Source organism: Saccoglossus kowalevskii, chromosome 15 (genome assembly GCF_978046115.1).
Source record: "Saccoglossus kowalevskii chromosome 15, keSacKowa6.1, whole genome shotgun sequence".
NCBI classification, from domain to species: domain Eukaryota; kingdom Metazoa; phylum Hemichordata; class Enteropneusta; family Harrimaniidae; genus Saccoglossus; species Saccoglossus kowalevskii.
The window spans coordinates 29,929,250-29,952,481 of NC_140655.1; the positions used below are offsets into that span (position 1 = coordinate 29,929,250).

General features: G+C 38.9%; 1 protein-coding gene across 1 annotated transcript in view; it reads left to right on the forward strand.

Moving 5' to 3' along the window:
• The window catches only part of LOC102806037 (protein dispatched homolog 3-like), a 62,627-nt gene extending 41,561 nt beyond the window's left edge, over positions 1 to 21,066 (forward strand). Inside the window, exons 11-17 of the mRNA XM_085490702.1 lie at positions 2,208 to 2,417; positions 3,458 to 3,729; positions 7,397 to 7,538; positions 7,872 to 8,029; positions 16,465 to 16,738; positions 17,141 to 17,307; positions 18,594 to 21,066. Of these exons, the coding sequence (XP_085346828.1) occupies positions 2,208 to 2,417; positions 3,458 to 3,729; positions 7,397 to 7,538; positions 7,872 to 8,029; positions 16,465 to 16,738; positions 17,141 to 17,307; positions 18,594 to 18,956 (1,586 nt within the window). The 3' untranslated portion in view covers positions 18,957 to 21,066. The remainder of the gene's footprint in view (positions 1 to 2,207; positions 2,418 to 3,457; positions 3,730 to 7,396; positions 7,539 to 7,871; positions 8,030 to 16,464; positions 16,739 to 17,140; positions 17,308 to 18,593) is intronic.
• The last annotated feature ends 2,166 nt before the right edge of the window (positions 21,067 to 23,232 follow it).

The following is a 23,232-nucleotide window of genomic DNA, read 5'->3' on the forward strand; positions in this document are numbered from 1 at the left end:
GTTGTCAATGGCAACGAAAATCAGCTCAGGTGTGTCGAGGAGGAAACTATATTCCGCCTTGGAACTAAAGAACCCCATGGTATTAACAAACAGTTCAACTCATTTGTTGAGCTCACTACCTAAGGCGCGTTATTTGTTCTATTGTGGAATTTTTTGTGATTCTAACTTATAGTTCATGCGCGTTCTTACGTTCCTATGTTCTACCTGTACGTTATCACACTTGCTTCTATGCTATCGATAAAGAGCCATTGCTCGAAACGTCTAGCTATTTTTAATAGTTATTTAGGACTACGATTACCAAATATTATCTTCAATATATCATACTTATCAGTCCGAGCAGCGTTTATTTATTTATTTATAAACTACTATTATGATATTTACCATGGGTATGCGATTCCTTTTATTTCTAATTCTTGAAATGTCAAGGCCAGTTGATTGCTCTGATTGCTGCTTTGCAGTGCCCTCACAGGCTGGATTTAATATCAATTTATATACAATTTGCTTGTTAATTATTGGCTAGTTAAGGGATCAAAGTGTAAAATACCACCTAGTTAGACATTATTTCACTTCTGCTTCAATGATCCACTAGTTGAAATAGTTGACTAGTTTTAAAAAGACGATCAAATTACTTGGACTTTCACGATATGGTTTTATTTCATGTCAATGTCTTTGAAAACCTATTTTTTGCACTGGTTGATTTTTGGTGTTTAAATCAATAATTAATTAACACTATTGAAACTTCATAGGTCAAAGAAACTACCATTGGCAGATAAAATTTTACCTGTTCACTAATGGTCAGTTAAAAGGTCAAAATAAGGCACCCCCTAACCATATATTGCGTTTTCATTGTTGACCGGTTAATGGGGTAAATGCCATTTTGCTTGTAAACCACCAACTACTTAAGGGGTTCACAGTAGTAGTGTGTTTAGGTGGGAACAATTTTACGTCATCACTATTGGCCAGTTGAAGGGTCAGTGTAAGAAATAGCCTTGGTAGACCCCATTCTACCTGTTTACTATTCATCACTGTTGGCCAGTTGAAGGGTCAGTGTAAGAAATATCCTTGGTAGACCCCATTTTACCTGTTTACTATTCATCACTGTTGGCCAGTTGAAGGGTCAGTGTAAGAAATAGCCTTGGTAGACCCCATTCTACCTGTTTACTATTCATCACTGTTGGCCAGTTGAAGGGTCAGTGTAAGAAATAGCCTTGGTAGACCCCATTCTACCTGTTTACTATTCATCACTGTTGGCCAGTTGAAGGGTCAGTGTAAGAAATATCCTTGGTAGACCCCATTTTACCTGTTTACTATTCATCACTGTTGGCCAGTTGAAGGGTCAGTGTAAGAAATAGCCTTGGTAGACCCCATTCTACCTGTTTACTATTCATCACTGTTGGCCAGTTGAAGGGTCAGTGTAAGAAATAGCCTTGGTAGACCCCATTCTACCTGTTTACTATTCATCACTGTTGGCCAGTTGAAGGGTCAGTGTAAGAAATAGCCTTGGTAGACCCCATTCTACCTGTTTACTATTCATCACTGTTGGCCAGTTGAAGGGTCAGTGTAAGAAATAGCCTTGGTAGACCCCATTCTACCTGTTTACTATTCATCACTGTTGGCCAGTTGAAGGGTCAGTGTAGGAAATAGCCTTGGTAGACCCCATTCTACCTGTTTACTATTCATCACTGTTGGCCAGTTGAAGGGTCAGTGTAGGAAATAGCCTTGGTAGACCCCATTCTACCTGTTTACTATTCATCACTGTTGGCCAGTTGAAGGGTCAGTGTAAGAAATAGCCTTGGTAGACCCCATTCTACCTGTTTACTATTCATCACTGTTGGCCAGTTGAAGGGTCAGTGTAAGAAATAGCCTTGGTAGACCCCATTCTACCTGTTTACTATTCATCACTGTGGTGGAAGATTTTGGAAAAGGAAATTGGTGTTGGCTGAAATCAATGGGAAATAAATCCACATGCTCCTCAGTAAGAAAACAAATTGCTATCACAACAGAAATTAAATTTAAAATTAAGAAATAATGTTCAGACATGCTATCAGGGAAAAAAACAAATTCCTGCCACAGTAGTATTACCAAATAGAATGACTAATATCCTCCAGGTTTTTTACCTAGATTTCAAAATGGATCACCCCTAAGTGTTAATATAGGGAATGACAGATATTAATTATATTTTTCTTTTGTTTGTATTTTATCTTCAGTAAAAACTTGCAAGGAGGTGAAATGCTTGTTTAATGGCACCTGCAATATGGAAACTCTTCAGTGTATGTGTAAAAGATGTGAATATCACAAAAGAATGCCAGTCTGTGGTAAAGATGGCGTTACATACAACAGTAATTGTGACTTGATGTATACTCAATGTGAAATTCAAAAATTTATCCCAATCGACCATCAAGGAGAATGTAAACAAGGTATACATTGCAAATGTACTTTTATACAATGCTGTGAAAGATGGGACACATTTTGTATTTGTAGCAGTGAAGATTTCTCTGCGGAAGACAATATTTAATTCTCTCAAATGTTTGAATTCATACAAAAATATTACTTTTTACATTATCATCTTGAAGTGTTGTCTGCGTTACAATAGTCTGTACTGGCAATACAATACTGTAAAATACTTTATTTACTCTTGAAACTAATTTTTGCTATTTTTACTAAATGGATGGATGATTCAGTGAAAATACAATCCAGTGAATATACCCTTTTTTCTCTGTTTTACAAAATCAGTGAAAATAAACTCCATACAAAACACAAAACAGTCTTTTCAGCGGAAGTTAATTCTAGCTAAAATAAAATATTTTACAGTAATCCAAAGTATTCCCGCGTAGATTGACATAAGTCATACTTATCACTCAAATTGATACAAAAATCTGGCGATAATTATTTAATATTTCCTGATGTCAACCTATCGTGGAATAAACAATAATTGTCTCAATCGTGATTACCCCTAAAGTAGTATTTATCTCTGTTTATGATTCAAATTGTCACTCTCTGGTGATAATCTATCATGTCTGCTAACTTCAACCTAAGAAGGAATATTGTGTTAATATACTGTGGAATACTTTATTTTTGCTGGAATTAATTTTCGCTGAAAAGGCTTTTTGGGCATTCTTTATGGAATTTATTTTCATTGATTTTTAATGAGTTGAATGTGAAATATTGTTAAAAAAGTATATTCGCTGGATATTATTTTCACGGAATCATCCCTTCAGCGAAAATAGCGAAAATAAATTCCAAACGAAAATAAGGTATTCTACAGTATAATGTATAATATAATCATGGACTGTCGATATTTGCAGATTGAAATCTACACATAACTAACAAAATTGGGAATAAAAACTTTGACATTCATGTCATCTGTCTGCAATAGTGAAAACATTGACTTTCATGTCATCTGTCTGCAATAGTGAAAACATTGACTTTCGTGTTAATTAATCATTATTACTTGCAGTACCAATACCAACCGTTAAACCGGATCATAGCAGTGACCATGGCGGTAGCGAACACCATATTCCAGATAAACCACCTGTTGATACTGATAGTGCCGTAAATGAGCCTACAGCGCAGTCTCCGAAAGCTGGTTACAACCCATGTGCTAATGGCAGTTGTGACTCCGCCGATAGGCCGAGTCTTGGTAATGGTGCAATTGTATATGTGGTTTTTGGTATCAATGGTATTGACCAAAGTAATCTGACAGGAGAACATGTGCTCGAAGAAAGTAGGGTGAGTTTTGTCTTGATTTGATGCACTCAGTCACTCATGCTTGTTCTGTCATTCATAGGGATGAATGAACATTGTCAAATTTTCAACAGCAAAAAATTTGGGCTTAGTAGATGCTAGTATGGTCACAAGAAATCACAATTTTTAGAATTAGAAAAGAGCAATGCAGATTGTTTTTGACTCCCATGTGCGAAGCACAAAATGGGAGTCTTTGCAGTTAGTGTGTCTGTATGTGTGTATGTGTGTATGTGTGTATGTGTGTATGTGTGTATGTGTGTCCGACTGTTCCACTGCTATCTCAAGAACCATACATTGGTTTTTGATGAAACTTGGTGCATAGATGCTCTGGGCCAATGCGCAGATTTGATTAGGTTTTGGTAAAAATCCATGCTCGTTAATTACCTAATTTGCATGATAATTAGCTAATTTTTAGCTGTTCTATGACTGTTCCACTGATATCTAAAGAACCACTCATTGGATTTTGATGAAACTTGGTACATAGATGCTCTGAACATATGCGCAGATTTGATTAATTTTTGGTAAAAATCCGTGCATATTAATTACCTAATTTGCATGATAATTAGCTATTTTTTAGTGGTTCCATGACTGTTCCACTGATATCTAAACAACCACTCATTGGATTTTGATGAAACTTGGTACATAGATGCTCTGAACTAATGCTAGGTTTTGATTAGTTTTTGGTAATAATCCGTGGATACTAATTACCTAATTTGCATAATGATTAGTCAATTTTCGGTTTTTCCACTGATATCTCAAGTACTAATCATCACATTTCAATGAAACTTGGTACATAGATGTCATACGACACTGCACAGACCTGATAGTTTTTATGGTAATATCAGTACATATTAATTACCTAATTTGCATAATTAATTAATTTTCAGCATTTGATATAAGTAGTTAGCATTACATTTCAATGAAACTTGGTACTTACATACTCAAGGACTATGCAGAGATTGATTGTTTTCGATAAATATTTGTGCATATTAATCACCTAATTTGCATAATTAGTTAATTTTCAGCTTTTCCACGGGTATCTCAAGTACTAATCATCGCATTTCAATGAAACTTGGTACATAGATCCTTTAGGACTATGCAGAGACCTGATTAGTTTTAGGGTAAATAATTGTGCATATTAATTACCTAATTTGCATAATTAATTTTCAGCTTTTCTACTGATATCTAAAGTACTAATCATCATATTTCAATGAATCTAGAATTATGCAGACCCAATTAGTTTCCGGTAAATATTTGTGCATATTAATCACCTAATTTGCATAATTAACCAACTTTCACACTGATATCTCAGGTACTATACATCACATATCAATGAATGTACATGGATGCTGTAGGACAATAGACAGACCTGAATAATTGTGGGTTAAAATCTGTACATATTAATTACCTAATTTGCATAATTAACCAATTTTAATCTTTCACACTGATATCTAAAGTACCGTAAAAACTCCAAAATTTCGACTGGTTTTAAATAATTTGTGTTAGAAATGTGACGTGTTTTTAGAGTCAAAATTAAGGTGCATTTTCGGACGGTCGAATTTTTCAGAATAGAAATCAGCAAAAAAAAATGGGGATGATAGACAGTGTGCTTCATTAGTTTTTAAAAAATGCAATGTCCGTCAATTGACGTAAACTTCCTCATGTTTCACGGTAAAAGCAAAGGTCGTGGCCGAGTTGTAACTCAAAATCTAAACAAAGTCATCAATCAGTGAGTATTATGACAAGCAAAACAAAACATCAAGACGCGGAGAAGAGGTCAGCACAAAACTAATAGGTCAAAAGACAAAGCTGTCTCGCACTACCTAGGAAAACTTGTGAATGTTCGAAGTACAGGTACCCATTGGACAAAAGATACATGGAAGTTTAGCAAACGATCTCCCCGACCCAGTGCAATGTATCCGGTTAGAATCAAAGCTCACGTGTCCCTTATTTGAGCACCGTACCGGTGATTTGAGGGACCAAATTCTGCCGTAAATTCGCCCTTGGATTAAAAAATATAATGGGATTTAAGAAAATAAAATGGGACTTTTAAGGTGTATTTTGGCGTCATTTTTCGGACATTTCAATCAATCCTGCCGGCTAAAATAGAGTCTAAGTTTTACCGTAGTCATTGACGTCTGTCTATTCAAGAGTACACGTGTATGATTTTTATCGTGACTAGCGTGAGCGGGTAAGCTTCCTTTCGAGAATGAGCTGTTATCACTGTGAACAATGTTAAATTATTCTTCAGATGACCAGTTTATTTTTTAAAAACAACTAATTTTTTTATTTAAAAAAAATCATGCCGTTTTCGCATCATCCAGCTTTTTGATTGGTTAATTAGCGATTTGACCTATTTGACCTAAGAGAACATGGCGGATATCCTACAGCATCAAACGTTTATACGAGACCGGAATCATTCGCTTACGATGAAACTAAGTTGACTTTTATTTGTATTTCATAACCATTCAACAAATTTATTTTGTGTACATTATTATAATCACTACTGAGTACAGTAATAATCAACAATTCAGAAACGCAGCATGCCGAGATTTTTGTGTTCGTTTTTATTTGAAACTTCGTTTATTTAGAATATATTTTCGTTACCAATAAAATAAAAATCTCTCAGTCAATCAGAAACCCGGATTCATGCCTTTGAGGAAGGTCCCGTTTGAACGCTCACATCGGTTTTTTTTTCGTTTGGGGGAAAACTAAAACTGGTCGCAATTTTCGAATAAGAATGAGTCGGCAATTTTTAGTGGAGTCGAAAATTTGGAGGTAAATAAAACACCGAAACCCGGCAAATAAATAGGCGGTCAAATTTTTAGAGGGGTCGAAATTTTGGAGTTTTCGCGGTGTTAATTATTCCATTTCAATGAAACTTAGTACAAAGATGCTCTAGGACAATGTACAAACCTAATTAGTTTGGGGTAAAAATCTGTTCATATTAATTCCCTAATAAGCATAATAATTCATAATTTTTTGGTTCTGTTACATTGCGCAGATCTCATTAGTTTTACACTCAAATCTGGTCATATTAATTTTCTGATTTGCATAATTAGTTTTCAGCTAAGTAATTTCGAATTATATTTAATGTGTCTCCAATACTCTCAGCACATGGGAGTTCTTTCTAAGCTTTCTTTGATTCTAGTTCCTTCTTATTTCATAGTGTGTTCTGTTTATCTAAAAATGAACCTTTTCATGTATTACAAAGCGTCATTCAACAATGTCAGAAGAAATTTTATTTATTTGCCTGGAACAGAAATTTATATTCCCTACCCACAAATACTATTCAAGTTCACATACTGTGATTTCAAATCAATCTTCCATGCCCCCCCGATACATGGTTATATTCGCATGTCGAGTTCAAATAGTGCACTACTGAGCATGTTACGGTACATATATGCAATGCATTGTGGGAGAGAACTTCCCACTCTATAGAATAGAAAGCTATTATCACACTTGAAAATTGACAAATTTTGAGATATGAAGAAATCAACTTGCCACATCAACTTGATACATGTAACAGTGTAATTATGCATGTTTTGTCCATATTCCACGTTATTTTAGACTTGGTGAATCCATGTTTGAACATGGCTTGCATTTATAATAGAATAAATTTAGTAGTAATTATAATTTTATATGATTTCAGGGAAGTGTTATTTATACGGATCAGCCTCTGGATTTCAACGATGCTGATATATTAAAAAGTATTTGTACAATTTGTAAGAATATTGTGAATCAAGAAAACCCCAAACTAGTAACGAAAGGTGGAGCACAGTGTTTCCCAACAGGTGAGTGGCATTGCATCCAATACATGTCCATTCTGAGAAAAGGTGGAGCACAGTGATTCTATTCTATTCTATTCTATTCTATTCTATTCTATTCTATTCTATTCTATTCTATTCTATTCTATTCTATTCTATTCTATTCTATTCTATTCCATTCCATTCCATTCCATTCCATTCCATTCCATTCCATTCCATTCCATTCCATTCCATTCCATTCCATTCCATTCCATTCCATTCCATTCCATCGTTTCGTTTCGTTTCGTTTTGTTTCGTTTCGTTTCGTTTCGTTTCAATTTCAATTCATTTCATATCATGCCTTATTGTTATTTATTTTAGAATTTGAGGATAAAATTGACATGTTGGGTTTCATATATCCGGAATGCAAGGACATACCAAAACCAGCTCTGTTGAAAGGTCAGAAGTCACACTCTATGGCTGCCAGGTTATCTGAAAATGAGTTTGTCTTTAGATGGTATGCCTTGGCATTTGAATCGGTGAGTAGCAAATAATTTCATTGATCAATTTTTTTTCTATTACATTGCCAATAGTCGTGGATTCAGTTGTAATCGAGTTTTCAGCATCATAGGAAGTCATCAGGTCACTGAATAGCACATTAGGTTTCTCTGTTTAAATATTGAAGATGGGCTATTGCAAAATCAATATTCAATAAAGTATTTTCCATTAAGTCTGAGACTGTAGCTGTTGATTTGTTTTTTGTATAACTATTAGGTTCTTATCTTTTGAATTTGTATGGAAAACATTTTACATGTACTTATGTAGGTAGATGTGTATGCCTGAACTTGATAAGACAAATAATAACTAGATCGATAAATTGCGCAATTTGACAAATTTTCATCAGTATAACGCATAACTGCTGCAATTTTTGGTTTTGGCCAATTTACTCAATTTGGCCAACTAAATTTTGCCAACAATAATTTCATAAATGAAACACATAGCTACATTTTTAGTCTCCCTTCAGGCAAAGCCAGAAAGGGGAGTACTAATTTTACTTTCTTTCTCATTTTCAAGTTAGTGCAAGTTATCTCTCACATTTTCTTAGAGACTCTGCAGCAGATGTCAATGAAACTTGGCAGGTTGATGAACAAGTCTGTGTTACATATGCATGTAATTTTTTTTTCCAGATCTGTAATCCTAAATGGGTCTTTTTCAAGATTTTCTTCCAAAATTACCTCTCTCTACTACACTGACAGAGCAACTGAGCATGCTCAGAATAATTGATTCTGTTATATTCAGATTCAGATTCAGATTCAGATTCATGAATTCTTGATTTCTGATTCACAAGTTTTTCCAAATGTATTTGATCGGTAGTATATACTTTTCAGAACTCAGAACCAACTTTGCAGAACGTAAGAACCCAATTTTAAAATAGCTTCCTTATCATTGGAAGTCATCTTTTAGGCTATTATTAATATAACCACACCCTACCCCAAAAATATGTAAATTAGCTAAATTCACTACGTTCAATTACCCACCATAGACTCCGGTCAGTCAAAATGACTATTTTGAACTGTAGGCATTAATCAGCGATTCTGCCGGTGACGGAGAGATAGAATCTAGGTCAGGGGAAGCCCCATGACCTCAAGATTCTTTTACCCCTTACGTCACGAATCCACGTGACTGAGGCCACATGGCAGCGCCATAGGTAGCCGTCAATCACTCTGATTTTTTCTCCGCCTCGAGTGGAGATGAAATTTAGCGAGCTCTGCTGGATCGCCTGCTTTTTTTTTACTTGTCCGGGTTTATAGCTTGGGTTGTTGCCGCTGCACGGCATACGACATTGTAGCTGGTAGGATAAGTTTTCCTTGTCATTTTTACCCTCGTGTCGTTTTCCCTTTTGTGTGTAGTATTTTTCACAACAAAGAAATTCAAACCCGGCGCCACTACATAACCAGTTGGTTTTCATGGCGGCATCTTTTACAACTGTAATTCGTTTCCCTCATGCATGTCGTCTTTTATTTACAATGTATTTAGCAATATATAGATGTAATGACAGCACCAGGGCTCGCTGCCGTTTTCTTTCCGGTCTCCTCGTGTTTCGAGTCGACCGTGCAGTGGTTATATTCTGAATTTACCAGCATAGAACCCGCATCCGAGATACTTTGTCGTAGCTACGTGCGGGGTTCGGGGTTTTTGCGTGAAAGTGTTTTTTTTTTTTTTTTCCTTTTCCCTGGAATTCTGAGGCCTAAGATTTTCTTTCAGAGCCATCAAAATCGCTGAGACTGACCGCGTCAGAGCAAGGTGGCCGTCTAGTAAACAAATCAGTTTAAGTGAGTTGCGTGTTTTGCATGAGTGGAAAGTCCTCACGCTCGGCTACCGGTACTTCGTGTACCAGGACGTGGAGTAAGAGGCCCAACGGTGGAGGTACCGATATTTTTCTCAGCCTCCCCCACTGATCGGAGGGCATCCTCACAGTTTGTGCCTCCGAGTTGAGGGCTTTGGTCGAAGGACTGTCGGGTAATTGCGTCCCTGGCAGGCCGGGTAGATCAGACGTAGTCGGAGCGAGCTGTCTCCACTGTGTCCCCTCGGTGGGCAAGCTGGAAGAGACACGAAAGCATGTTTGCATTCAAACACGTCTCTTCCGGGGAACTCCCGTTCCCAGTCACGGCTCTCCCACTATTTTGGGGGGAGGCCCAGGCTCAGGCTAATTGCACCGGGCCTTCTCTGTAGCCTCGGGCACTGAATGCCAACGGGGTGCTAGCAGCCAAGTCTCCAATCTCGGGGCAGGGCTTTCAGGGCAGGGCACACGTTGACCCCCCCACTTTCAGCTAGCTAGGGTTCGTCACGCGTAACGGTACAATGGTAACGAATTTATCCTTGTGTCCGGTCCCCGCTGTGGGTTTTGACTCTTTTCTTACCTACCCACGGGCGTCCCCAGAGGGAATCGACCCTGTCATGAGACGCACAGTCGAACACGCTTCCTCTCACATATTTAAAGTGAAAGGAGACGCAGTTCGCTCGCGGCGGATACAGCCGGTACTCCGGGCGGTCCCTCAGAGACTTCCATCTGTATGACTCGGTGAGCCACGCTTCGGGGTGAGGCGGAGTATCATCGATCCCAGGGATACGATGTATATACCCCCACCCTTGATCCTAAAGCGACCACCTAAGGTTGCTTCAACACTTATGGGATCACGGGCATCGGGATCCAAAGCAACCCCGTCGGCTTGTCTCTTCCTGTCCGTCTGAGTGCGGAGTGGGACGCAGAGCATGCAAACGGTGTTGATGGGCGGCGTTGGTCAGTCACTGAGGATGTAATGCTTAAGGCCCCCGGGTGGGGATAACATTAGGCAACACTTCCCACTGGACCAAACGCTACCCGGTCGGTGTGTTTCAGGATCAGACCCCGTAGCGTGGGATGAGACCAAAACGCCCCCAACCGGATTCCAAGGCTCCTTCCCCAGACCCCAGTACCACGAATTGGGCAAACCGGGCAAAGGGGGATAGCCGCGTTCCATGGGTGTCTTTACCAATTGAAGACGACCCATCCAGCCCTGAGGGTAGAGTTGCTTGAGCACATCATTATGCGTGCCCAGCACTCTGGTGACCTTGGAGGCAGAACGCACCAGCCTCCTAGACCAGGCAACATTTTTACTGGTGGGCCGCACATCTACATGCGACACCCCCTAGTGTTGCCTGGCTCGCTTGGCCAGGGCCACTACTGTGCTACGAGACACGGCCTTAGATGCACATGTTTTCACCGACAAGCTAAGCCGGGGTACGTCCCCACCTCAGTGACGCAGACTGGACATCCTTCACCCTCTTTGTTCAGGGAATGGTGGGTACAGTCTCGGGGGGGAACAGGCACGTGTTCAGTGAGTGGCCAGGTCACAACTCGGTGACTACGTCAGGCCTTGGGGAAGTCACCTCATGGGGGAAGGGAGCATCCCCCCTCGCAACTGCCGAACACATATCCCTGTCGTACACAGATTGCGCCGGTGTAGTCCGGTTTGGAGACGGCGGGTGACCGATACCTGGACCTTTCCAGGTGGTGACATCTGTTTACGGGATATCGCTGAAATCTCCATTTCCCCCCGTCAGTGTCTCCCCTGTTGGGCACTGCCAGGGGACTCCCGCAAGGCGGAAGCAATCAGACAGGAAGTAGCAGTTTGCTGGGGAAAGACTCCATACACAGGGTACATCAGCTGGAACTAAGTCCAGGCTTCTACCCAAATGTGTTCGTAGTACCAAATCTACAAGTGGCAGGCGTCCAGTTTTGGACCTAGGCAGACTGAATCAATATGTGCTCCTCGATCGGTTCCACATGGAGACACCATTCAGGGTTCTTCTCTCCATCCACCGTTTTGACTGGCTAGCCCCGCTAGACTTAAGCGGGGCCTACCTGCACGTACCGATGCACCTAGCGAGTTGCCATATCCTTCAAATCGCCCAGCTGGGCCAAGTATTCGAATTTCGGTGCCCCCCCGTTCGGGTTAGGCACAGCGCCCTACGTGTTCACCAGAGTGATGAAACAGGTCGTGCTGCTGTTTCACCAGATGTCGGTACACCTCAATCCGTACCCAGACTACTGGTTACCAACATCCCGTCAGGCTAACACAGGATTTACTTCACCAGTTGGGCTTGTTAGTAAATCGACAAGTTCCACCTCGACCCAACGCGCAGTTGGTGTCCCTGGGCATGGAGTTTTGACACAGAGGTAAGTTTGGCTTAGCTATTTCAAGCGTATTGCTTAGCGCTAAGCAGCCTAGCCAAATGCCTAGTCAGCATTCCCTCGGTGTCCCTCTGTGAACTAATGCGGATCATCGGAATGATGACCTCTGTTTGAAGGGTCGTTCCCCGGGCCGCTCTACGCAGCCGCCCGGTATAATGCTTGTTATAACGCCGAGCTCTCCTATGGAAACTAGATAGGCGGGTTTTGATCTCGGACCAAGTGAAGGAAGCCCTGCCCTGGTGGTCGTCACTGGCCAACCTCGGAGTGGCTGATACCCCAGTGGGTAGCCTCCAAGCTGTTTCAGCTGTGGACGGTCCAAGATTAGACCGTTTGCCGCACCCCGGAACAACAAGCTCCCGACGTACGTAACACTCCTGCTGACTCCAGGAGCCTGGGCCAGGGTCGCTTTGCTACCCCGCGGACCCACTTAGTTGTGTACGCCTTTCCTCCCTTCCCTCTAGTCCACCGGGCACCAGAGAAGACTTCGACAGGTGCACACCTGCATATTATCATTGGTCGCACCCAATTGGCCAAACAGGGCCTAGTTTCCACTTCCCTCGGAAACGATAGTCGAAACACCAGCAGTGCTTCCTGACTTACTTGACTTACCGGACATGCTGTCCCAACCAGACGGCGCACTACCACAAGCCCAGTGGGTATCACTTACCCGCATAGAGGCTCTCATTAGACCCACACATACGAAAGCTTTATCTGAGCGGGCTGCCAACGTCCTGGCCAGGGCGAACAGGGATTTCACCAATGCAGCCTACATTTCTAGGCTGCGAGCATACACTGGTTAGTGTAGCGGAAGGGAGATTGATCGATTTCATCTTTCTATTGGCCAGGTAGCAGGTTCCTTCGTCCACCTGTTTGACGAAGTGAGTTTGTCCTACGCAGCGATCGTTGGCTACAGGTCGGCCTTGTGCCCCACCATTCAAACGTACGGGAACAAGACTAACCGATTGTCCTATTATTAGGAGACTATTTACTGCTTTCCAGACGCTGAGACCCCATACAAGGGAACCGCCCAACTGGGACTTGTCGGCTGTGTTGTCCGCTCTAAGCAGACCGCCTTTTGAGCCTCTCCGATCAAGCACCACTCAAATTTTTGACGTGGAAAATAGTCTTCCTACTGGTCCTCGCCTCAGGTAGGCGTCGACCAGAGCTGGGGGCCATTGTCCTTCTCGGATGATGTACCGCCATTATGGACAATCAAGTTGTGCTAAAGACACGAATCGGGTTTCTTGCCTAGAACCAAATCCCACGACATGATCCTCACCCGATTGTCATCCCCCGGCTGGCAAATATTGTCGGTCCGAAGGATCAGGAGGAATTGCTTCTCTGCCCGGTCCGAGCGCTGAGTTGCCGCGAGAACCGTACCAGGTTTTTCTGACGGGGAACCAAACACATGTTTTTGTGTTACGGCCCTGGCAAACAGGATAAGCCGGCTTCCCCGACTTCCATCTCCAGGTGAATAACTGCGACTGTACTGGAGGTCTATAATACACTATCCTCCTCAACACAGACCTTGCAGAGACACCAAGTATACGAGCACATGAGGTTCGTGCGATTGCTAACTCACTAGCGCTAGCGTCAGGCGCCCCCCTCAAACACATTCTGAGGGCAGGCTTCTGGAGAACGCAGAACGTCTTCATCAACTACTACCTAAGAGACACCCAATCTATTGAGCAGGGTCTCTTCAGGTTAGGCCCCGTCATAGCGGGTCAGGCCTTGTTTGCTGACCCAACCCGAACGACCGCAGGGGCCTCTGCGCATAGGCGATAAGTCAGTCTCAACATTTTTGCGGGCAGATTGTCTGTACCACTAGCACTTCCTGGAAGCTCCCAGGTTTCGCTTCTGTCGACCTTACGCCCTCATGCAAACTGTTTCGGTCCTACTTCATGCTTACCACCCCCGAACTCGGCTTGGGTCTAGCTTTCTCGGGCACACCGAACCCTGTCACCACAGCAGCATTGGCTTCTTGCTTCGGGGACAGCACAGGCAAGGTAAGACAACACCCTTCTTGGGTCTTAACTTAGGTTTTTGAGTTTGTTTTCATCCCGGACTGGGGAAAAGTCTTTCATCATTCTCCTTTTTTTTCTGTTTGCTCGGAAAAACCTGCCACCTATCGGTATCTGACTCTGCCTACAGTTCAAAATAGTCATTTTGACTGCCCGGAGTCTATGGTGGGTAATTGAACGTAGTGAATTTAGGTTCGTGACGTAAGGGGTAAAAGAATCTTGAGGTCATCGGGCTTCCCCTGACCTAGATTCTATCTCTCCGTCACCAGCAGAATCGCTGATTAGGGCCTACAGTTCAAAATAATCATTTTGACTGACTGGAGTCTATGTTGGGTATGAACTATGTGAATAGGCGGGTTCGGAGAACCCTCACCTAAATCCAGTTATTTCCTTTGATCTCAGCAACCATTGAGCCAATATTGTTCATATTTGGTAGGATTGCACCTTGACACGAGTAGATGTGCTTCTGACAGTAATGACCACGCGCTCCCAAAAATATGCAAATTAGATCAATGCAGTTACTTGCTGCTATCTCTACCACCACCTTCTCGATTTTATTAGTCCTCGTTCGGACGAAGTACGAAAACAGGGACTTATAATTTGGTCTCCATCCGTCCGTGCGTTCGTGTGTCTGTGCGTCCGTGCGGAGTCGTATCTCAGAATCCCTTGGACCGATTCCATTCATTCTTTGCGTGTGCCTAGTACTTTATGTGGGACATATGCACATGCAGTGGTTTAGCGATTCGATTCAAAATGGACATGCTTTGTCAGTTTTCACTCAAACTTGGTACATAGATTATACATGTTAGAATACATGTCCATGATGATTTATTTCATAATTGGATCAAAGATGGCTGACTGGCAGCCATCTTGTTTTTTGAAAATATCGTATTTTGGACATGCTTTGTCAGTTTTCATTCAAATTTAGTACATAGATCATACATGTTAGGATACATGTCCCTGACCGTCTGTGAGTTCCTGAGTCTGTCCGTCCGTGTGTCCGTCTGTCAGTCTGTCCAACGTCACATTTCAGAATCCTGTGGATTGATTCCGTTCAATTCTTTGCATGTGCCTAGTACCTTATGTGGGACATATGCACATGCAGTGGTTTAGCAATTCGATTCAAAGTAGCCGACTGGCAGCCATCTTGTTTTTTGAAAATGTTGTATTTTGGACATGCTTTGTCAGTTGTCATTCTAACTTGGTACATAGATTATACATGTTAGGATACATGTCCATGACGATGTATTTCGCAATTGGATCAAAGATGGTCAACTGGCAGGCATCTTGTTTTTGATTTTTTATGCGGTATCTTGGACGTGCTCTGTCAGTTTTCATTCAAATTTGGCACATACATGTACTTTATACATGTTAGGATGCATGTCCATGACAATTTGTTTTAAAATCTGGTCAAAGATGACCGATTGACAGCCATCTGACTTTTTGGTCTTACTACTATATTTCCACAATTTATGTACCATTTTTATTTGGCACATATATCATACATATCAGTGTGTTTCATAATCAGATCAAAGATGGCCAAATAACGGCTGTTTTTATTTTGGCCATATTACTACGACACGAAACACGCATTTTGATGTAAATAAACAATCTGTTGTATATGCCACTTGGCAGTTTCAAGAGAACTTAACGGGGACTGTGTCATTTTCAATGACTTTCAATGATTTGGTACGAGTGGATGTGCTTCTGACAGTAATGATCACACCCTCCCAAAAATATGCAAATTAGATCAATGCAGTTATTTGTTGCTATCTCTACCACCACTGTGTCGATTTTATTCATATTTGGTATGATTACATCTTGGCACGAGTAGATGTGCTTTTGGCAATAATGACCACACCCTCCTAAAAATATGCAGTTATTTGATCTTTGATTTGACCCAGGTCCTGGTAATATACTAAGACCTTAATTAGCAAAGAAGTCGTGTACATCAAGGTTCACTCAGATTTATGAATGCAGTTTCTTGAGCAAGTATACATGTATGACAAATAGTTTTGTTGCACTTAGTGGATTCTGAAAATGGGTCAGTGGAAGTTTTTAGTTGTCAGTACAAAACTAGATTATGGGAAATCACTTCATGATGAGTTGTACCCACATAGAGTACATATTTATTCACCTGTTTGCAGATGTTCCTTGTACTACTTTATAATCAAATAATGGAGACTGTGACATTCATGTCTTGTTTTTTTAATCCCAGACGACTTTTCAAGGAGTATCATCATTTGCTGCTTACAAAGATTTCTTGGAGTGGGAGAAATTAATCACAAAGGAAGTTGAAAAACTTCCAGAAGACTCTCCGCTGAGAAGTGCGTTCCAGACTTGCGAGTTTTGGAAAACCATCTTCATGGAAGTGTTGGGAGTGACTAGCGCCATATATGGACTGGTGTTCTCCATGTTAGTCTGTGTGCTTTCTGTTGCTGTCTTCACAGGTCATGTTGGATTATTAGTTGTTGTCATGTTGACCATATCAGGTATGAATGAATAAATGCAATCTTTAAATTTTATGATTCATGTTGTGAAGCTGACAATAGAATTTTGGAAAAAAACGACAGTGCTGCTGCATCTTCTGTTTCGTCTGTCTGTCAATTTGAAGGGCGCCATCAAGTGTTAATTATTATAAATTTTGACATTTGAACCCATGTATATTTTCATCACTAGATATTTTTTTATCTGATTACTTGAAAGTGTATGTGAAGTCAAAAAGTTTTGAAAACAGTTTTAAAAGACCCCAGTAATGTCAACAATTATTTCCATACTTAAATTTGTCCGAGAAAATTCAGAATTTTTATCTGTGAAACTTGAATAGATTGGATTATTTTTTTCACCATGCACCTTTAATACGAATGTTCTTTTCTCGGGACTTTTGTCAACAGGAATAATATTTCTCGTGGTTGGTATGTTTTACATATTCGGCTGGCAGATGGGAGCGATAGAAGCGCTGTCATTGTCAATCTTAGTTGGATCATCAGTGGACTATTGTGCTCATCTAGTAGAAGGTTATTTATTGGCTGGCTCGTTCCTGCCAGCAAATTTACATCTGGTAAGCACCAATCAAAATTCTCCTGTCCACCTCTCTCCATCTGTCATCCATATGTCTGTCCAATCAATCAGTCATTTACTTAGCACTCATTGGAATGGATGAGAATGAATACAATGTATGAATAGGAAAAATGAAGACATGACTGAACTGACAAACTGAGTAAACCACTACAAAAATAAGATACAAGACTAGAAAATTAAAAAAATTGGAAAATTATTGAATGTTATCAATATCTAGGAGGTGATGCTGTCTAGATTCATGACAAATATTAGCCTAAAGCGTTGACATAGATTTATTCCTCAAGATGAAGCAGAATTAGTCATTATAGTTCATAATTTTATTGAAAGTTTTTAATATTTTCCATGCTTCTATAAATAAGAAAAAGATAATTAAAAATATAGGTAAATATATTAATAATTCATTCCAATCTGTGTGATATGCAACATTTGCTTTATCACATTAACTTTCTTTCTTTTTATAGTAGTAGTTATCACAACTAATCTGTATTGCTATTATTCTAAGCAATACAGTTATTATTATTGGTAGAATATTTCTTGCATAGGGGGGGGGGACATCACAAAATGTTGCTCAACTGATTGTTCAATCTGATTAGTGTCACTAAATTAGGTATTGTTTGTTTTGTCACTGTTATTGGTGGAATACTTGAAGTCTTCATGTTTGTTAACTTCTCAAATTCTCAACTGTCTGTTGTTCTTGTCACCGTTCTTGTCATTAATGTTAATTTTTATTGTGATTACTGATAAATCAAAATCTATGTTTTTTGGATCCCGTCAAAGGCTAAATAATGTTGGTGAAGATTTTCTGGTTATCTTCAATGGTGAAATAATTAAAACAGTCAGTTTCGAAAAGTCGCTTGGGGTGGTTTTAGATAAAACTCTATCATGGGATCATCATGTTGATATGCTTTGTAAAAAGCTTAGCCAAAGAAGTGGTGTTCTTATGAGAGTTCGCAGCTTCTTACCTATTTCCGTCAGAAGAACATTGTATTTTTCATTTATTCAGTCGTTATTGGACTATTGCTGTATAGTATAGGGGCAATACAAGTCAATCAAATTTATGTCGGGTGTATAAGCTTCAGAAAAGGGCAGTTCGTGTGATTTCCTCTGACAACTTTAGCCAATCGTCATTTTAACTGTTCAAAAAACATAGTATCTTGCCCTACCCTCTTTAAATAAAGTGTTAAATTAAAAATTAAACTATTACTGTACAATTAATTGTCCTATTGTGTATTCTAATATTATCAATAATCTTGTTTTCTGTTGTAGAACAAAGAAAAAAGACAATGGCGTACAGGAGCTGCAGTCAGCCATATTGGTGTTTCTATTTTAAGCAGTGCAGTCACAACTATCATTGCTTCCATACCTCTATGTGTGGCTACTATACAACCATTGGCTAAGTTTGGACAGATTGTTGCTATGAATACGCTGGTTTCCATATTTTACACTCTAACTGCATGTGTTAGTTTCCTTAGCATCTTTGCACCGGCCAATTACACATGGAGTATCAAGTGGGTCATTATTACTTTGATAATTGTTGGCTTTGGCTTAGGGAGTATTATTGCCTCTGCTTACATTGCATTTTTGTTGGGGGTTACAATACCTGGCCCCTCAGGAGAGTCATTATTCTAGTATTGATCTACTACGAATTGCTCAACTACGAATTTATCAGCAAAAGGGCTAAATTATTAGTTGTTTGTAATTTTTTTGTAATTTTTTTACATGTGGAGTATTTTTGATGTTTTTCTGTAAGATACAACAATTGAAAAAAGTTGATCAGTGGTGTATGTGGCATTACTACAATATTACATAATTTTTTAAAGAAATAGCTAATGTGAAATTTTTGTTATGGACATAAAAAAAAATATTTTATCTCCCAGGAATGCATAAAAGATTAGTACTTCTTGCAGCTACTCTTCCCATGATGCACCAACTGTATGCTGAAACTCTATTTCGTGATGTAATCATTTTAAAAAGTAAATTTTTGTGCATTTTTTTTTTTCAACATGTACAACATATTACAGGTGAATTGTGGGTAGGGTAGACCAGCTGCTAGAACAAAAGGCACAGAATATCGGACAAGAATCTTAAATAGTTAACCATGCAACATCAGTGGCGACAGAAGTTTAACTTGTATTTCATAATAATAAGGTCACCTAAGGTTTGGATTGTCATAGCAACAATGACTTTATACATAGTCTGTTTTCAATTTAAGAAATATTTGGAAAATCAAAGTTATTTTGGATTGGTAATAAAGTTGACTTCAAAATAAATGAAAATAAAAAAAAAATACTTATAACCAATCCTAGAAAAAGTAACTTCTCTAATTTTTAATTAAAAAACAGTAGGTTTGTGAGACAAAAATAAAACAGAAAAAAAAACTAATCTTATCTAATGACCAATCCAAAAAAAAATGTCTCTATTAAAAATAAGTAACTATGTTTCTGATTACTAAATTTTACATGTACTTTTCTGGTATATTTACAAACAAACTCATCTTAGATATTTGTTTTCTCTATTTTTTGATATTAAAGTATTTTTGTATCTGAAAATGTCAGATAACTAGTAATGTACATTTATCTTTGTTATAAATTAATCCTCTTTTATCAATATATATCTGTAGATGTGTAGCTATATTTTGAGATACAATATTCTACTTGGCTACTTAAGGCCATGGCCAAATTCATTGCACACCCAGTATTTACTTTGTTTTCTACTTTTAATTTAATTTATATAAAAAACATTAAAAGTTGTGCTTTTTGTCACAAAATATGGCTACCAGTTAGTAACATGACTATAATTCTTTTATTTTTGTTTTGTAACTTTTTTACTTCAGACATGAAAATTAAATGCAAGGAATATTTGCCAATGCATTTCATGTTGAAATGTCTACCAAAATAATATATAAAATGCTACTATGAAATGCACTTTTAAGTACTGTTAATGTTTCATTCCCACTTTGTAGATCTCCTGACCAATATATACACCATTGGATGTATGAATATGAATTTGATGGTAGCTGCTGATTAAGGCAACTCTGTTTGTCATTTCATATTCTATTTTGGCAAAAATATCATTTTTACACATTGTATGTTTTTAACTTCTTCTGGAAGTGGTATTTCACAAATTTGTAAAACGGAGGCCTGTTAAGGGTTTTTATTAAAGCACCATGTTTCTTGAACTGTTAAGTATTCCATGTGGTATTGGGAATCTATGTGATGTGTAAAAGTCGATACAAGTGTAAGATGTGTTTATTTGCACAAAATTTGACTGTCGACTTTTGCATATATTACATTGCAACAAATTCATTAAAAAACTAAAAAGTATGATGTACATAGTGGTATCTTTTCTGCTTTTTTTGAGAATTGATTTATATTTTTGTGTGTGTGTGGATAAAACCCTTTTTAATGTTCATGAATTATAGATGATGAATTTATCTTTTTAGCTCCGTTGTCGACTTTGTCGAGCAGAGCATATCATATGAGTGATTGTTCGTAATCGTCCGTGTCAACTTTTTACTTTTTCAAATTCTTCTTGAAAACTACAAGCCTGAATACTTGGTGTATATGTACCTTGGGTAGACCTCTCCTAAAATTGTTCATTTCATGATGATATCTTTAATTCTCTAATTTTGAGGAATTATACTTTTGTCATTTTCGGTAAAAAGCGATATTTATGACTACTTGTTGAAAACCACATTCTGATTGCTTTGATATTAAACACCTCAGATAGACCTCTCTCAGATTTGGTCATTTTTACTCCACGCAGACCGAAAACAGGGACTTATGTTTTGACCTCTGTGTGACCGTCCGTCTGTGCGTGCGTGCGTGCGTGTGTGCGTGCGTGCGTGCATGTGTGTGTGCGTGCGTGCGTGTGTGTGTGCGTGCGTGCGTGCGTGCGTGCGTCCGGATCTGTATCTTAGAAATGCCTGGACCAATTACAATCAAACTTCACACATACATCATACATGATATTATACATATGCACGTCAATTTGTTTTATGATCTGATTCAAGATGGCCCAATGGCGGCCATTTTTGTGCTAAAAATCCTAAAAATCAAGCATTTCTCGGCTGTTTACAGCCATTTTGTTTTAATGAATGTGGTTCTCGTGCCATATCTCCGACTTGTTTTGACTGATTATGTTCAAATTTTAAATATTCATTATACATCATGTCATAGATAGACAAATATATTGGTTTGACGATCCTATTCAAAATTGCCAAATGGTGGCCATTTTTGTGCTAAAAAATCATCAAATATCAAGCATTTCTGGCATTTATGGATGGATTTTGTTCAAACTTGATACATATATCAGACAATACAGGTTCCTGATGCACATCATTTTATTTTTCAGATTGGATTCAAAAAGGCTGACTGGTGGCCATTTTGTTTTAATGATTGGGATTCTAGAGCCATATCTCTGACATGCTTTGACTGATTATATATTCAAATTTTATATATTCATTATACATCATGTTATATATATACATGTATTCAAAATGGCTGATTTTGAATGCTGTTCCAGAGCAATATCTCTCAATATGGACAAGTACTTGTTTGACGATCAGATACAAATGTCTATCATTTTAATGTTAAAAAATCATATTCCTGACATGGTTGTATTCCAGCTATATTACTATCAATAAAACTATATATCTTAAATTTGATAACTAACAGGGACTGTGCCATGCATGGCTTGTCTAATGATATCTTCAGTTCTTTAATTAGAACAGCAGAGCTATATCAGCCAAGAGGCTGCTTGTTCGTATTTACCGCTAGACAAATAAATCAATTGAGATAGAGTTAGCTTGCTTCATAAAAACTTATTTGTCAGAATGTTAGAATATTAACACGTTTTACAAATTTTGCTCCATGCATACAATTTTATGACTTTTGAACAAGTCATCGCACTGGAATGGGTTTTGAATATTTGTGTGTGATTGCACGATTGATGTTCAAATTACAAATTAACATTTACCAAAATAGGGAAGCCCAACGTGTAATATTTCGCTTCTTGTGCATAACTCTAGATCTAGATTGACTTTTCAAAATTGTTGTTCATTCATATTTCAGAGTTGCAGTTGCATATAATCGATTGCAGTTTAGATTTTTCTTTTGAATTAAAATATATTTTTTGAATATTGCCAGTATAATTTGAATATCATGCCCCATATACTGATACCATGTACAGCATGGAGATTTCAATAAATGCAGTATCCACATTAAATCGCCTGGACTTGAAATTATTAATTAGAAGCAATGTCTCTTTGATTAGATGTCGTAGGAAGGTAGCAGTTATGGATGAATATTGACGATGTCCCTACTGAGTGAGAAGCAATGTCTCTTTGATTAGATGTCATAGGAAGGTAGCAGTTATGGATGAAAATTGACGATGTCCCTAATGCAGTGAGAAGCAATGTCTCTTTGATTAGATGTCATAGGAAGGTAGCAGTTATGGATGAAAATTGACTATGTCCCTACTGCAGTGAGAAGCAATGTCTCATTGATTAGATGTCATAGGAAGGTAGCAGTTATGGATGAAAATTGACGATGCTCCTAATGCAGTGAGAAGCAATGTCTCTTTGATTAGATGTCATAGGAAGGCAGCAGTTATGGATGAAAATTGACGATGTCCTTACTGCAGTGAGAAGCAATGTCTCTTTGATTAGATGTCATAGGAAGGTAGCAGTTATGGATGAAAATTGACTATGTCCCTAATGCAGTGAGAAGCAATGTCTCTTTGATTAGATGTCATAGGAAGGTAGCAGTTATGGATGAAAATTGACTATGTCCCTAATGCAGTGAGAAGCAATGTCTCATTGATTAGATGTCATAGGAAGGTAGCAGTTATGGATGAATATTGACGATGTCCCTACTGCAGTGAGAAGCAATGTCTCTTTGATTAG